This window comes from Anolis sagrei, chromosome 5, assembly GCF_037176765.1.
Source record: "Anolis sagrei isolate rAnoSag1 chromosome 5, rAnoSag1.mat, whole genome shotgun sequence".
In the NCBI taxonomy this organism is placed as follows: Eukaryota; Metazoa; Chordata; class Lepidosauria; order Squamata; family Dactyloidae; genus Anolis; species Anolis sagrei.
In genome coordinates this window covers 26,066,687-26,083,551 of record NC_090025.1, presented here as the reverse complement: position 1 = coordinate 26,083,551, position 16,865 = coordinate 26,066,687, and the positions used below count along the sequence as shown (strand labels likewise).

General features: G+C 41.2%; 1 protein-coding gene across 1 annotated transcript in view; it reads right to left on the bottom strand.

Annotated features, from left to right (window-relative positions):
- Positions 1-16,355, bottom strand: part of METAP1 (methionyl aminopeptidase 1) — a 28,032-nt gene extending 11,677 nt beyond the window's left edge. The window contains exons 1-6 of the mRNA XM_060779198.2: positions 16,195-16,355; positions 7,129-7,180; positions 3,324-3,436; positions 2,306-2,366; positions 537-628; positions 305-388 (exon numbers count right to left, since the gene is read on the bottom strand). Coding sequence (XP_060635181.2) covers positions 305-388; positions 537-628; positions 2,306-2,366; positions 3,324-3,436; positions 7,129-7,180; positions 16,195-16,308 — 516 coding nt within the window. The 5' untranslated portion in view covers positions 16,309-16,355. The remainder of the gene's footprint in view (positions 1-304; positions 389-536; positions 629-2,305; positions 2,367-3,323; positions 3,437-7,128; positions 7,181-16,194) is intronic.
- Positions 16,356-16,865: the final 510 nt, after the last annotated feature.

The following is a 16,865-nucleotide window of genomic DNA, read 5'->3' as shown; positions in this document are numbered from 1 at the left end:
TGAAGGCCAGTGGTTCAAATCCGCGAGATAGGATGAGCTCCCGTCTGTCAGCTCCAGCTTTCCATGTGGGGACATGAGAGAAGCCTCACACAGGATGGTAAAATATTTAGGTGTTCCCTGGGCAATGTCCCTGTAGATGGGCCAACACTCTCGAACCAGAAGCGATTTGCAGTTTCTCAAGTCGCTTCTGAGAAAGAGATGATGGGATACGAAATCCAAAGCATCTAGAAGACCAAGGATTCCCTGTCCTGATTTAGACATAAAGATACAACAAAAGTCCAGAGCCTCATTGGAGCATCCTTACTAAATGAACAGCGTGGTCTATTTCTTCAGTAGTTACTCCTGGCTTCACCATCATGGCAGCAACATCTAGTACTTCTCTAGCAAGCTGCAAAGCAAAAGAACAGAAGTGATTCATTAAGACAGATACTTGTCACGATGTAACTGTTCTTGTTATGATTCATGTTCTTCCCGCAGATTGTCACAAAAGTGTGAAAAGATGTTGTATCTCTGATGATTTTACAGACTGAACTTACCCTACACACTACTCGCATTCCTTCTATATCCTCTGAGGAAAGAATCTTTATCTGGGAAGTTCCTTTAAGAGCCTGCTCTGATTCAGACATACCTAAAGAGAAATGATGGGAAACTTTACAATTAAGTTTTATTTATAATCAGTGTCTTCACTCCCTTTTTTGTAAAAAGAGCTTCTTTAATTAGGTTAGTCCAGTGTATGCAGCACAAGAAACTATACTAACCTAATAAAAATAGCTCATAATATAAAAAGGAGTAAAAACAAATGACACAGAACAAGCGTGTCATCATTCAAACATTGCACTGTGGAGAAAAACTAGAAAGATGCTTAAGGAAAGTAGAGAGTGGGAGACATGACACAAAATGTATCATCTGACATGCACACTTGGAAACCAGGCACTTATTATAATTACATCCCAAACAAAAAAGGTACATTTGCTAATTATTTTTCTTGAAGAATTGATCTTTAGATGAAACTCTTGAATCCAGTGTTTCTCAACCTTTCTAATGCCATGACCCCTTAATACAGTTCCTCATGTTGTGGTGACCCCCAACCATAACATTATTTTTATTGCTAATTCATAACTGTAATTTTGCTACTGTTATGAATTGTAATGTAAATATCTGATAATACAGGATGTATTTTCATTCACTGGACTAAATTTGGCACCAATACGCCCAAATCTGAATATTGGTGGGGTTGGGGGAGATTGCTTTTGTAATTTGGGAGTTGTAGTTGCTGGGATTTATAGTTCACCTACAATCAAAGAGCATTCTGAACTCCACCAATGATGGAATTGAACCAAACTTGGCACACAGAACTCCCATGATCAACAGAAAATACTGGGAAGGTTTGGTGGAAATTGACCTTGAGTTTTGGAGTTGGAGTTAACCTACATCCAGATAGTACTGTGGACTCAAACAATGATGGATCAGGACCAAACTTGGCACGAAAACTCAATATGCCCAAATGTGAACACTGGTGGAGTTTGGGGAAAATAGATCTTGACATTTGGGAGTTGGTGTTGCTGGGATTTATAGTTGACCTACAATCAAAGAGCATTCTGAATCCTCACGATAGGATTGGGCCAAATTTCCCACACAGAACCTACGTTGAAAGGACTTGCAAGCGCAAGCCTCCCTCCAGCCTCATGCTCTCTCCCTCGTCCACACATGTGCACCACGCTGCCATGCGCAGAGCATGCCTACTCTTCCCTTTCTGCCTGGAGTCTCAGAAATAGCCTTCCCCTTGGCTGAGAGGCTGGCCAATCATAGCGGAGGAGGGGTTTTGATGGGAGGATTCGCCATCTGTTTCCAAAAAGGAGGAAGACAGGCAGAGAGATCTTCAGCCTTCTCTGCCAAAGGGGTTCTGAATGTATGTTTTCTGATGGTCCTTGGTGACCCCTCTGATACCCCCTCGCGACCCCACTCCGGGGTTTCAAGCCCTAGGTTGAGAAACGCTGCTTTAATTAGAGACTGTGGTTGAAAACAGTGCAATAAGCTATCATCCTAGCATGAATTTTCTTACCCAAAAGACCTATTATAAGCAACATGAATCCCTTCCAGGGCTATGGACTATCATTTCAATCACTGCTAACTACTGGCTAGCCAGGCAGAAGTATAGGAGTTGTAGTCACAAACATCAGGAAGAAAATATTCCAACCATTTGATGAGCCCATGCAGAATGGATCCATTATGAAGCAAATTGTTTAATACAGCCTAAACCCAACACAAATTTAACAACTGAAAATTCCAGTGTGCCTATAATTACCTAAGGGGTGATCAGCATAGTCCGGTCTTTGAATGTAACTCGGCACAGGTCTCATTGGCGTCTAAATAAAACACAATTTAGATTAACTCACTTTGCATTTATGTGTCAATCCTATCCATCCTGAAGGAAAATAACCAATGTTTAAAGGTGAACTATAAAACTAGTATGTTCAAGCAAGAACATGTATTAAATGTCCTTACTTCTTGGCTCCCAGAAATAACACACTCCATCTTTGTAGGATGGATAGCATCTTTCAGGGGTGCCTTGTGTTTTCCTGCAGGGCAGGAATAGAGTAGATAGGGGTCCCTTTCCAAGTCTAGGTAAAGGTAAAGGTTTCCCCCTGACATGAATTTCAGTCGTGTCCGACTCTGGGGTGTGGTGCTCATCTCCATTTCTAAGCCGTTACCTTCCCACTGGAGCAGTACCTACTGATCTACTCACATTTGCATGGTGTCAAACTGCTAGGTTGACAGAAGCTGGGGCTGACAGCGGAAGCTCATGCTGCTCCCCGGATTCAAACTTGCGACCTTTCGGTCAACAAGCTCAGCAGCTCAGTGCTTTACCCACTGCACTACCAGGGGCTCCTTTCCAAGTCTAAGATACTATAATTCTATGATTTTCTCATATCAAATTTCTCTCCTGTTTAGTGGCATATTTTCAGTTCTTTCCAAACTGACAAGTGCTTGTGGTGTAGGGAATGAAGCATGAGATCAAACCTATTAATTATTGAATATCTAACTAAAATAGGTTCGACAATTCACTTCCTTTCACTTTTCTCCTTTAGCAGATTTAATTTGCACTCTAATACAGTCTCATAATTTATCACAGCTACCGGAAATTTCCAGCTATATATAGTCCCAGAATAACTAATAACTGGAATGTTCTTCTGTTAAGTCTCTAACAAAATAATAGTTATACAACATTTTTTTCCAGCTGAGAGGCATAATCATTAGAGAATTTCCTCACTGTGACTTCTGCTGGAAGGACTGAAAACGAAAACACAATTTCAGCTACTTACCAGTGGATAATAGGGCCTGAGTTTGCCAGTATATCGATAGCCAGACCACGGATCTGTGTTTACATCACCATCTACAGTCCAGGCAGATACTTCCTTCTTAGCTTTATCGTCCTCTGCAAAACAAAAGCAAAGTTGACTAGTACATAATTCTATTGTACTAGTCAACTACCTTCAAGAAGGAGCCCCCACTGGCGCAATGGGTTAAACTCCTGTGCTGGCAGGACTGCTGACCAAAATGTTAGCTGTTCAAATTGGGGAGCAGGATGAGCTCCTGTCTGTCAGCTTCACTTTTCCATGCAGGGACATGAGAGAAACCTCTCACAGGATGGCAACATCCTTGCAACATCCTTGCAGACGGCCAATTCTCTCACACGAGAGGAGATTTGCAGTTTCTCAAGTTGCTTCTGATGTGACTTTAACAAAAAATCTTCAAGAAAAATCAAAAGGCTATCTGACATTTCTTTAGATAGATTTGACTTTTCTTTCCCTTCTGTAGACTTAAAAAGGGTATAGTTTTGTCACTGGCAGTTTCTAACCATAATAAATAGTTTTGCCAGCAGTCTTGAATTTCCAAGGAAGGGATGTTGAAACAACATCAAAGTTTTTTTCCCTCTCCTACAGCAAGAAGCCAAGGTTGTCTTAATTCAGTAGTTCCCAACCCTTTGGTCCTCCAGTTATTTTGGACTTCAACTCCCATAACTCCCTTACCAGCTGTTAGGAATTGTAAGAACTGAAGTCCAAAACTCCCGAGGACCAAAGATTGGGAACAACTGTCTTAGCTGAAACTGTAGGACCTTTAGAGAGTGTATCAACAGGTGCCTGCTTTGAAAGTATTGGTGGTTCAAGTTGCTTTGCCATGAAGGGTCCAGTTCCTGTCCCATTTCATTCTCTGTGATTGCAGTGCAAACTAAGTAAGAAAGTCTAATTATTTTTCATGTTTCATAACCTTCTCCCTATTGTGCTTATCCATCTGAAATACTGCAAATTTCTTATCAAAGGACATTTCTATGACAGAGTATTAAAAAGTATTATTATACAATTATTTAAAAATCATGAGGGAAGGTAAGGGAATACAATTTATCCTCACTTTCCTCCTTTAGAAAGTATCAAAGTTAATTTCAGTAAGTTTTCTGGCATTTTCTAAAATTGAAATCATTCCACAAATGCCGTCCGATTCTGTTAAGCAATGAAAAGATCACTGGCAGTTTCCTTTTTTAAGAAAAATGTTGGGTGCCTTCAAGTTGTTTCTTATTTACGGCAACCTTAAGACAAACCTATCATGGGGTTTTCTTGGCAAGAGGGTTGCAATTACTTTCTCCTGAGGCTAAGGAAGTGTAAGTTGCCCGAAGTCGCTCAGTGAATTTCCGTGGCTAAGTGGGAATTCAAACACTAATTTCCAGTTGCAGTCCAATGCTCAAACCACTATAACGCACCAACTCTCTTATATGAATGTAAATCCATATAGCACAAGTCACTGCCCCCTTAACCATTCTAGTGAAGTTTGGCTGGTTAATCCACGACTTAGCCATGATGGTCCATCCCTTGGTTACATCCAGATTGGATTATTGCAATACACTCTACATGGGACTGCCTTTGAAGATGCTCTGGAAACTGTAATTGGTCCAAAGGTCGGCAGCCAGACTTCTAACTAGATCTAATTATAGGGAGTGCATGACACTCCTATTAAAGCAGCTCCACTGGCTACCGATAAGTTTCCGGTCCCAATTCAAGGTGCAGATCATGACCTACAAAGTCCTAAACGGTTCGGGCCCCACCTATCTTCATGATCGCATCTCCCCCTATGAACCCGTGTGAGCTCTAAGATCTGCCGGGGAGGCCCTCTTCTCGCTTCCACCACCGTCACAACAACCCTCCCCAGGAAGATTAAGCAAGCCCTCACACTGTCCTCCTTTCAAGAGATTTGAAAACTTGGATGTTCCAACAAGCATTTGAGAATGACTAGTCCCTATTTATAAATGCCCAGTCCCTAGGTTGCCAGGTAGTACTCTGTTCTGCACTGCATCCACTTCCCTGTCCCTATGGTACACTGTTTGCACTATCCATTGCCCAGCCCTTCTTAGCTTGGATGTGCCCATTTTAGTAATCTTCGTCACTATCTGATGGAGCTCCATTACAATTAGTTTCATACTTTTATGTTTCAGCATGTTTTTATCTAGGTTGTTGTATTTTAGGATGCTTTTATTTTAATGTGTTTTGTTTTATGGATTGCTTTTACTTGTATGTTTTGTGGACATTCTTTCCCATATGTAAGCTGCCCCGAGTCCCTTTAGGAAGATGGTGGCGGGGCATAAGAATAAAGTTATTATACTGACACAAAAGCACAGTGTGTCACAGCAAACGAGATCTATATGCTAGATTTTGTATCACAAAATCACAAGTCAAACAATTCCCTTGTGATTTTGTGATATGAAATCCAGCATACAGATCTCGTTTGCTGTGACATACTGTTTTAGTGTCAATATAATAACTTTATTCTTATGCCCCACCACCATCTTCCCAAAGTAGTAGTAGTAGTCATTATTATTATTATTATTATTATTATTATTATTATTATTTAAAGGGAGATTACTCATGATTCCAACAGAGTTCTATTAAAAAAAAGTTTCAACTATTGATTCATTTTCAATTGTAGACAATATTCATATTTAGATCAAGATGAAGCAATCAGCCTCCAAATTGGTCCAAGATGAAGTGGATGTTTTCAAAATACCAGAAGCGGAATTCAGGACCCTTTTACATTACAACATTATCTCACAATCATTCCACTTTGACTGCCATGGCTGCATACCACAAAATCTTGGGATTTGTAACTTCAGGAATTCTCCCCATTATGCATGCTTCTCCCTATACTGCAAATCTTAGGATTACCAATCTATGACATTTCAAGTGGAATCATGTTTATAAGAAAATGTGCAATGTGAAAGAACTCTTAATATTATTGTTGTACACAAATATATTTTAATTTTCTGCTCATTTTTTTTAAAAACCCTCTCTGAACTAAACTGGCTGTTGCTTCTGCCTCCTCCTCAAATATTTAGAAGCAATTGCTGAAGCAGCATAGCACAGCAACTGTTTACAAAACAAATGTCCAAAGTCCTGCACACATCTACACAGTCCCTATTGAACAGAAATGTAATTATCCATGGAAGATTTAGAAGCTAAACAGACCCTAAAGTGATACACCTCTCATGCTTGGGACCATTTCAGACTTTAGTTGTGGGCCCACATGACTGTGTGCTCCTCAGTGAACAGATGGCTCTTCACATTAATGGGTTTAACTTTTGCAGATCTGATTATTATTTTCTCCCTAGGAATCTCTAGGTTCTCCAGTGTGGCTCTTCTGAAGGAAGGTGAGAATAGAAGCGCAATGGAGGACCTAGTGATTCGCAGAGAGGTGTCATCTCAGGTAAAAAAATTAACATTTTTAATTCACAGTTTTTTCCACTTTTGAAGGGGTCCAGTGTCCCTAACTGCAGTGAACGTGGAAGGCTTACTATGCTTTTAAAACAAAGCAAAGAACATTGCCAAGGAGAAAGCTAACCCAGAAACCTTCTCCCCAAGATTGCTTGGTTTTATTTTTGTTTTGCATGAAGGAGCAATCCATCCCTAAAGTGACATAACTCATATTCACATTTGTGACCTTGATGAAAACAAACCACAATTAGCATAGATTTGGAAAAGCCTGCTAGATACAGGAGCATCCCTGTTCCCAATGGCCTGACATTACCGCTGATATAAAGTCAATAACAAAAGACAATAAAGGCAAAGGGAAAAGCTTACTTACTTGCTTTCTTGTGTAACAACTTGTGGGTAGCCCAGCTTCCCTTAAAACATTCCTAAATAAAGAAAATGATATAAAGTTTAAAATACTTTGGAATACATTAACTTCAACAGAGTAGAACTCAAGATATATGTTGCAGAAGGAGAAGTGTATATTTTTATCTTGCCACTCTCCTTCAGTAGATCAGCTAGATTTCTTTCTAGTGACCAAATGTCCAAGAGCTATGTCACAAGTTCATGTGTCTAATGTATTATTCCAGTGCATGTCTTTTAAAAAATTGGAGTCATGGAGCTACTTCCTGTTTCACCTACTAATAGTGTTTGCTCTGGCTGCACTGACAATCGTAACAAACATGAAGTATTGCCAGATGCCTTCTTCGACCTCAAAGCAGGCACATTCCAGGAAAACACACAGCATTAAGGAAAAATAGCTCCGTGGTATAAGGACCAGAAACACTGGAATTAACATTTTATCTCTCTATTATTATACTTCTCTTTCACCTTTGCTAATATTTTGATACAACCATCAGACATAAAGGAGGTAAGATCATGGGATGGATATCAATGCCAACTCTGTAGTTCTTCTGCTGTCCCAGATTGTATTATATTATCTCCTTGCCTTTTTCTCTCCTGCTTCAGAACCCTACCAAAACCAAGCATGGAGTCAAACCCAGAATCAACACCTGTTTTGTTGCCTTTCTTTCTATACCACCTAAACCTGGTTTTATTTTTTGTGAACATGTATTCAGACCACACATAAAGTAGGATGCAAATTTTGGTTTGTAGATTAAATCTGATCTTAGAAGTTGAACAGTCATGATTAGTTCCTGGATGGGAGACCACTAATGAAATGTGTAGAGGAAGCAACTGGTAAAACCAGCTCGGGTATCCTTGGCATAAGAAAGCCTTATGAAATTCATGGGATGACTTCAAGTCAACAAGCCACTTGAAGGCACATACACACATATCATTCCCATACTATCCAGAAGATGACAAGGTATTTGCCTTCTCTGGTTACTGTTCCTGCAGTCCATTACAATAATTTTGTGAAAGTTTTGTGCCAGGGGGTTTGTCCTTCAGTGCTTGTTTTATGTAAGAGGTCACAGTGGTGCCATGGTTAAACCACTGAGCTGCTGAACTTGTTGGCATTTGAATCCATGGGACAGGATGAGATCTCACTGTAGCCCCAGGTCCTGCCAACCTAGAAGTTCGAAATCATGCAAATGTGAGTAGATCAATAGTTACCGTCTTGGCGGGTAGGTAAAGAGTGCTTCATGCAGTTATACCAGCCACATAACCTAGAAGGTGTCTATGGACAACACAGGCTCTTTGGCTTAGAAATGGAGATAAGCACCACCCCCAGAGCCGGAGACAAACACAATCCCCAGAACTGGAAGGGGAATCCTTTACCTTTATTACTTTATCTGTGTTTCATTGTTTCTAGGCATTCAGTGTTTGCTTTTTCTCTCTGTATATGTTGGAATCCACTCTGAGTCCCCTCGGGGAGACAGGGTGGAATACAAATAAAGTATTATTATTATTATTATTATTATCATCATCATGATCGCCATCATCTGTGTTTTGTTTTACATATTGGGCCCCCTGGTGACGGAACCGCTGAGCTGCTGAACTTCCTGACCAAAAGGCTGACGGTTCAAATCCAGGGAGCAAGTTGAGTCCTGCTGTTAGGCCCAGCTTCTGCCAACCTAGCAGTTCAAAAGCATGAAAATGTGAGTAGATTAATAGATACCACTTTGGTGAGAAGGTAACAACGCTCCATGCAGTCATGCCAGCCACATGAGCTAGGAGACATCTACGGACAATGCCTCTTCCGTTTAGAAATGGAGATGAGCACCACCACCACCCCCCAAGAGTCGGACACAACTAGACTTAATGTCAAGGAGAAACGTTTACTTTTTGTTTTACATAGGGAAAAAAACAATTTAGTGCAGATGTCCTCTTATGCAAATCATAGGGAAAAACTCAAAATAAAAAAGCACTCATTGTCCTGTTCTTGTGTTGGAAGCTCTCAGACGGGCTGCCAATTCCAGAACAGGCTGTCTTGACATTTAAAACAGCATCTCTGATCAAGAACAAGAAATAGTGTAAATATTTTCCACATCTCTAATACGAGGCTATGCCTCAATCATATGAAGATATTTTCCAATGTAACTGCATTACAAGTAGGTATGTCTCTTTCATCACTAACATGTGACCATTTCATGGTAGAAGTATTAAGAAAACCCAAAGTACTTTGCAACACTAGAATATTTCACTATGTTTTCTGTTCTCTATCATCCTAATTTGCAAAAAGAGAAACCCCTCCGCTTTGCTTGCTTTGTTCAGTTCATCTGAACGCTGGCTTCTTTACAAAGACCGCAAGATTAAACTAACAAGTCGTAACTTTTGAAATCTGATAGAAGTAGAGCCTAATGTTTTTGACCTGCAGTGATCTTACTTAGAAGCCAACTCAACTAAAACCAGTGAAACTACTAGCATCAAAGGGAAATGCATTTAGAATCAAGGTATAAAACAGACAAAAGGCTTTCTTTCTTCTTTTAATCACCCTCAAAAACAAGAAGTCGTGTATTAGCATGCAAGCGAAACAGGAAAGTCACCCTTGGGTATAATATTCAAAGCAACTGGTAACCCCCAGAGACAACTAAACTTTTAGAATACTCTGGTTTTCTATAATTATTTCTTATTCAAAATTCTCCAAATTTTAGTCACATTTATGTCTTTTCCATTATATAAAATGGTGATTTTACTTTCCTGCAAGGTATCGTCAAAATGTTTAAGTTCTAGTTTTTTTAATTTAAAATAAAACTTTAGAATTATTGTTCTCTTCAAGAATCTCTAGGTCAATGTTTCTCAACTTTCCTAATGCCGCGACCCCTTAATACAGTTCTTCATGTTGTGGTGACCCCCAACCATAACATTATTTTTGTTGCTACTTCATAACTGTAATTTTGCTACTGTTATGAATCGCGTTGTAAATATCTGATATGCAGGATGTACTTTGATTCACTGGACCAAATTTGGCACAAATACTCAATACATCCAAATTTGGCATCCAAATACATCCAAATCTGGTGGCATGGGGGTGGAGAACTTATTTTTGTCATTTGGGAGTTGTAGTTGCTGGGATTTATAGTTCACCTACAACCAAAGAGCATTCTGAACTCCACCAATGATGGAATTTAACCAAACTTGGCACAAAGAACTTCAATGATCTACAGAAAAAACTGGAAGGGTTTGGTGGACATTGACCTTGAATTTTGGAGTTGTAGTTCACCTACATCCAGAGAGCACTATGGACTCAAACAGTGATGGATGTGGAGCAAACTTGGCACAAATATTAAGTATGCCCAAATGTGAACACTGGTGGAGTTTGGAGGAAATAGACCTTGACATTTGGGAGTTGTAGTTGCTGGGATTTATAATTCACCTACAATCAAAGAGCATTCCGAGCCCAACCAATGATAGAATTAGGCCAAACTTCCCACACAGAACACCCATGACCAACAGAAAATACTGCGTTTTCTTATGTTCTTTGCTGATCCCTCTGACACCCCCCTTGCAGCCCCCAGATTGAGAAACACTGCTCTAGGTCTTGTGACAGAAGTTGACAAGAGAGTTGTGCTGAGGGACCTAATGATTCCAAGAGAGATAGTCTCTCAGGTTTAAAAAGTGGGGGTTTTATTCACTTTTTCACTTTTGCAAGGGCCTTACTACATTTTAAAGTATTGTTATTGAATTTTTAGGGGGAAAGGGAAAAAGGAGGGAGAAAAGAGGGGTAATGGGGGGTAGGAAAGTTTAACGGGTAGGAAGAAGGAAAGAGGAAGATGCTAACTATGGTTAAAAGGGTATGGAAATTTCCCTACTGATGGAGATGGGAGAAAAAGGGCTAGGGAGGAAGGAAAGGTTAAAAAATGGGGTAAAATTAAAGGAAAAAAAGGGGGGAAGGTTAATGAAAAGAAAAAAAGGAAAAAATAGTAAAAAAATATGTAAATTTTATCTGTTGTCATGTATCAAGAGTTTTGAATCATTGCAAATTATATTATCCCGGTTTCTTTTTACTGTTTTTTTTTTTTACTATCCAATAGTAAAAAAAAAAAAGGTCTCCATCTGGAGAAGAAAACCTACAAATATCCATTGCTTCGAATTATGGTTTCTCATTTCCAGGCAGCATGCTGACCCCTCTCAAGCAAGAATCTAAGTAACAGGCAACCCGGGTTCTCAAAATGTTTTTGCCAATAAATCCCTTTGTGTGTGTGTGTCAGGAGCTACTTGAGAAACTGCTGTGAGAGAATTGGCCGTCTGCAAGGACGTTGCCCAGGGGATGTCCAGATGTTTTACCATCCTGTGGGAGGCTTCTCTCATGTCTCCCCTTAAGAAGCTGGAGGTGATAGACAAGCGCTCACCCCATTCCCCGGATTTGAACCGCCGACCTTTTGGTCAGCAGTCCTGCCAGCACTAGTGTTTAAGCCATTGGGCCACCGGGAGCTCCAATAAATCCCATAATCTCATGTAATGATGTTGGCAAGATTTATGGCAGATGTAGTCCAGAGTATCTGGAGAGCATCATGTTGACCATGTCAAATGAACCAGAAACAAATCAGGAAGTAAAACCTTTCTCTTACAGCTCAAGGAAGACTTCTGGTTTGTCACTCTCCGGCCCCTTCTACACTGCCATATAACTCAATTCAAAGCAGATAATCTGGATTTTATATAACAGTGTAGATGGGGCCTCTGCCACACCAAAATCTGTTTTTTCACACTGGGTCCTAAACCCAAGTTATAATGACGCACTGAATCTATTACTTGATGGTAAGAATAGCTGTGTAAAACCCACAGATTCAATTATTCCAATGTAATAGGAACTAATAATTGGATTTAGACAGTTCTTAGGTGATCGACAAACTAAAATATGGGTAAACTGGAAATAGTTTGGCAAGTGACTGGAACTCATGGGCATGTTTATAACTCTTTACACAAAAATGTTGTAGATCTAGTTCTGCGTGTATTCTGCAATAAAACATGACTCTGGGGGAACTCAAACATCTGCCTGGATGGCCATTAAGAATTGCTTTTTTAATTGTTGTTTAATAGTCACCTGAGACTATGCTGGATATTTGGCCACCTCATGTATGTTCTTCTAAGACATTTTGCTTGATAAAATCAGAAATGTTTAATGATAACAAGGAAGAAACCACATTAGAAACTATAATTATCTTATAAAAATTAAGCAGGGTCTCTAGCCAACATATAACTCTATTGTGTTGAAATATTAGTCATGAGTTGGTTTGAAAGTAAAGACAGACTCAGAAAAATATCTACATATACTTGAGTGTAAGCCACCCGGAATATAAGCCGAGGCACTAAATTTTACCACAAAACACTGGGAAAAGTTATTGATTTGAGTATAAACCAAGAGTGGGAAATGCAGCAGCTACTCATAAATTTAAAAATAAAAATAGATACCAATAAAATTACATTAATTGAGGCATCAGTAGGTTAAATGTTTTTGAATATTTACATAAATAAAGATAGGACTGTCCAACGCTGATTAAACGCTAATTAAATCATTATTCTAACCTTCTTCAATGTAAATGTGCTTACGTATCCTTCCAATAATCGCCATAGTTTATTTTGACTATACATTTTTGGGTAAATGTATATGAATAAGGCAAAGTGGGAATGACTGGTGCCGCTAAAGGGGGAGAGGAAGGCGGGTGCTGAGCCAAGAGAGGAGGACAGGAAGGTGGAAGATACACGCTGTGCCAAGAGAGGAGAGGAAGGTGTGCGCTGCGTGAGAGAGGAGTAGAGGAAGGTACGCTTTGCACTAAGAGAGGAGGAGAGGAAGGTACGCTCTGTACCAAGAGAGGAGGAGAGGAAGGTGCACTCTGCACTGAGAGAGAAGAGGAAGGTGGAAGGTGTGCACTGTACTGAGAGGAGAGGAAGGCGCGCTCTGCACCGAGAGGGAAGGTGCACACTATATGAGAGAGGAGGAGAGGAAGGTGCACTCTGTACCGAGAGAGGAGGAGATGAAGGCACATGCTGTGCCAAAAGAGGGGAGAAAAGGGTGCATGCTGCACAAGAGAGGAGAGGAAGGTGCACTCTGCACCGAGAGAGGAGGAGAGGCACGTGCTGCTCCGAGAGAGGAGGAGAGGAAGCTGGCAAGTGCGCGCTGTGCCAAGAGAGGAGAAGAAGGTACACTCTTCACCGAGAGAGGAGAGGAAGGTGCGCGCTGCACGAGAGAAGAGGAGAGCTGGGTTGCTGTGTGCAGAGATGAGAGTGCTGGTAGGAAAACGTGGGGCTGAAAGAATCCCTGAAAGGGGGGGCTTTTTCAGCCTAAAAACTGGCTGAAAAACTAGGTTTATATTCGAGTATATACAGTAAATTTAAAGATGATTTAAGGCTGAATATAAGAGTAGTAACTGAGACCTCGAATGATTCTGTTCCACATATATGCTGAAGTTGCCATTGTATAAACTTAAAAAAGACTTTTAGACTGAAGTTTGTCACTATTGGGTGATGAAGTCAATGTAAATTAAACGTGTTCCAGTTACATTTCTAAGGATGATGACACTAAGGTGATGATAAATTAAATTAAAATAGTTCCAGGACTGTGATATGAGTTGGATTCTATCACAAGCAGAAGAAACCTAAAATGAGGCAAGACTTGGGCAAACTATACGACACAAAAACCTAAAATGTCTGGAAGTGTCCAACTACTACTTATAGACAGATGAGGGGGGAAAACACAGCCCCTTCCTCTGTTCAAATTCCTGGAGAATCTTGATGACAAAGCAGAAACAAATAGATAAAGCAGCTGTTGCACTTGGAAGCGTAGAATGGGAGGCACAAAAGGAGGATAGCTTCAGCATTTCTGTATTATTGATAGCAAAGGTTAAGCATGTACACAAATTTCGTTTCACACGCAAAACTATTACAAACATTGTGTATAAAATCGCTTTCAGGCTGTGCGTATAAGGTATAGATGAAGCATAAATGAATGTTATGTTTATATTAGGGTCCCTTCTCCAAGACAGCTTATTATGTATGCATATGCAAATACAAGTATTCTCTCAAAACAAAACCCAAATCCAAAACATTTCTGACCCTAAGCATTTCAATTATTACTCAACACGGCCATCTGTCGGGGGTGCTTTGAGTGCAATTTTCCCGCTTCTTGGCAGAGAGTTGGACTGTATGGCCCATGAAGTCTTTTCCAACTCTATGATTCTATGACTAGTAGTATGGAGCAGTAAGAAATAATCATAGATAATAATAATAATAATAATAATAATAATATTTATTTATACCCTGATACCAAAGGGGACTCGGGGCAGCTTACATGAGGCCCGATAATACATAACTGCAAAATACGACATAAAATGATAAAATACTGGATGAGATACGACAGTGGAGACAGGTCTTCTGACAAATAGAGCAGGTATTTCACCCAGTCCAAGTATGCTATATGAGTGCATCTACACTAGAATTAATGCAGTTTGACACCACTTTGACTGCCATGGCTCAATGCTATGGAATAATGGGATATGTAGTTTGATGCGGCACCATCAGCTTTTGAAAACAAACGCTAAAGACCTTGCAAAACTACAAGTCCCAGAATTCCAGAGGATTGATCCACTGTAATAAAAGTGGTGCCAAGCTGCATTAATTTAACAGTGTAAATCAGACATGGGCAAATTTCAGCCCTCCAGATGTTTTGGACTCCAACTCCCACAATTCCTAACACCATGAATTGTGGGAGTTGGAGTCCAAAACACCTGGAGGGCCGAAGTTTGCACGTACCTGCTGTACATGCACCCTTTTTGTCTGCTGAATATTTTGGCCTGTTGAAAAACTGAAACCCTGTTCAGAAGGGCAGAGTCTGGACCACTGAAACCAAATAAGGGCAAAGAAGAGGAAGTAGTAGTAGCAGTAGTAGCAGTAGTAGTAGTAGTGGGGGTTGCTTTGCAGCATTACACCCAGGAGAAAGAAAAATGAGGAAAAAGTAAAAGGTGGGCCAAAAATCATAAAGTGGGTTTCAATATTTAGTAACTCCGTTATTTTTAATTTTTGCCTTTACATTAAAAACACAATGCAGTATATAGAAAAAAAAATATTTACATCACATGATTTGAAAAATTCATTTCTGAAAATGTTCAAAAACTTAATTAAGATGTCAGAGCCAGGCACGGGCAAACTTGGCCCCTCCAGGTGTTTTGGACTTCAACTCCCACAATTCCTAGCAGCGAATTGTGGGAGTTGAAGTCCAAAACACCTGGAGGGCCCAAGTTTGCCCGTGCCTGGGTCAGACTCTCCCTTTGTGATTTTTGACCCACCCTGTGTACAGGACCTCATCACACCAGAGAATGAGTCTCACTTGAAATCCAGTATCTGCCTCCTGCAGAATTCTGGGATTTGTAGTTTAGGGAGGAGCCTTGAACAGGAGGAGCATTTGTCCCACCCTGGTCTTTCCACAGATATATAAACCCATTTTCCTAGTTCCAACAGACCTCACTACCTCTGACGATGCTTGCCATAGATGCAGGCGAAACGTCAGGAGAGAATGCCTCTAGAACATGGCCATATAGCCCGAAAAAACCTACAACAACCCAAACTACAAACTCCAGAATCCTGCAGCAGGCAGAAACTGCATTTCAAGTGGTACTCATTCTCTGGTGTTATGAAGTAGTCAACCAGATGAAGGTGGCTTGGGGGTGAATCTCCACTGTAGACTTAAAGCGGTATAACACCGCTTTAGGGATCCTGGGAGATTGCTACAGAGGCCCTGGCACTCTTTGGGAAGAGGCGGGCCAAACGTGCTGCAAAACTGCAAACCCCAGGATGCCACATGGCAAAGCGGTGTCAAACTGCGTTAAATTCTCCAGTGCAGACGTTGGAGATGTTAGGCCCGGCTGGTCTCGCGTGCTCTGAGCCACAGCTGCCCCACGAAAGGGAAAGACAGGGAAGGGAAGGCAGTGTGGGCTGCAGAGAAGAGAAGCCCCAGGAAGAGCAAGGGGAGCAGGGCTGGTGCTGCAAAGGTTCTCCTCCTCACCTGGGAGCAGAAGTAGGAGCCCTGGATGCCCAGCTTGAGGCAGGTGGGGCACTGCAGCTTGGCCTCGCGGGTGCAGCCCGACGTCTCGCACGACCGGGACTCCGCCGCCGCCATGCTGCCAGCCAGGGCCACCGGGGAGGAGGAGGAGGAGGAGGAGAGATTGAGGGAGGAGAGAGGGAGGGATCATCGCCTCGCCTCCTTCCTGCTCCGGCTCCCCCGCCCAGAGCAGCCAGGAAGAGGGTGTGGAAGCCAGCCTTCCTTGGAAGAGAGAAGCGTTTGCAAAGGGGGGTAATTGGAAGGTGACTACAAAACAGCCTAGCATCCAGTTGCTAAACAATATGCATTCCTAAGAAGATGAGCATGTTGGACAAACTGGGGAATAGCCAAGGCTTCCTTGGAAGAGGGACATTTGGGGGGAATCAGATAAGGCAGGCATGGGCAAACTTGGACCCACCCTCCAGGTGTTTTGGACTTCAGCTCCCACAATTCCTAACTGCTAGGAATTGTGGGAGCTGAAGTCCAAAACACCTGGAGGGTGGGCCCAAGTTTGCTCGTGCCTGAGATGATAATAATCTATATAAATAAAAATTTAATGTTCGTTTGTGGGAGTAACAGAACACAAAAACCACTGGGGGAATTGACACCAAAATTGGACACAATACACCTAACAA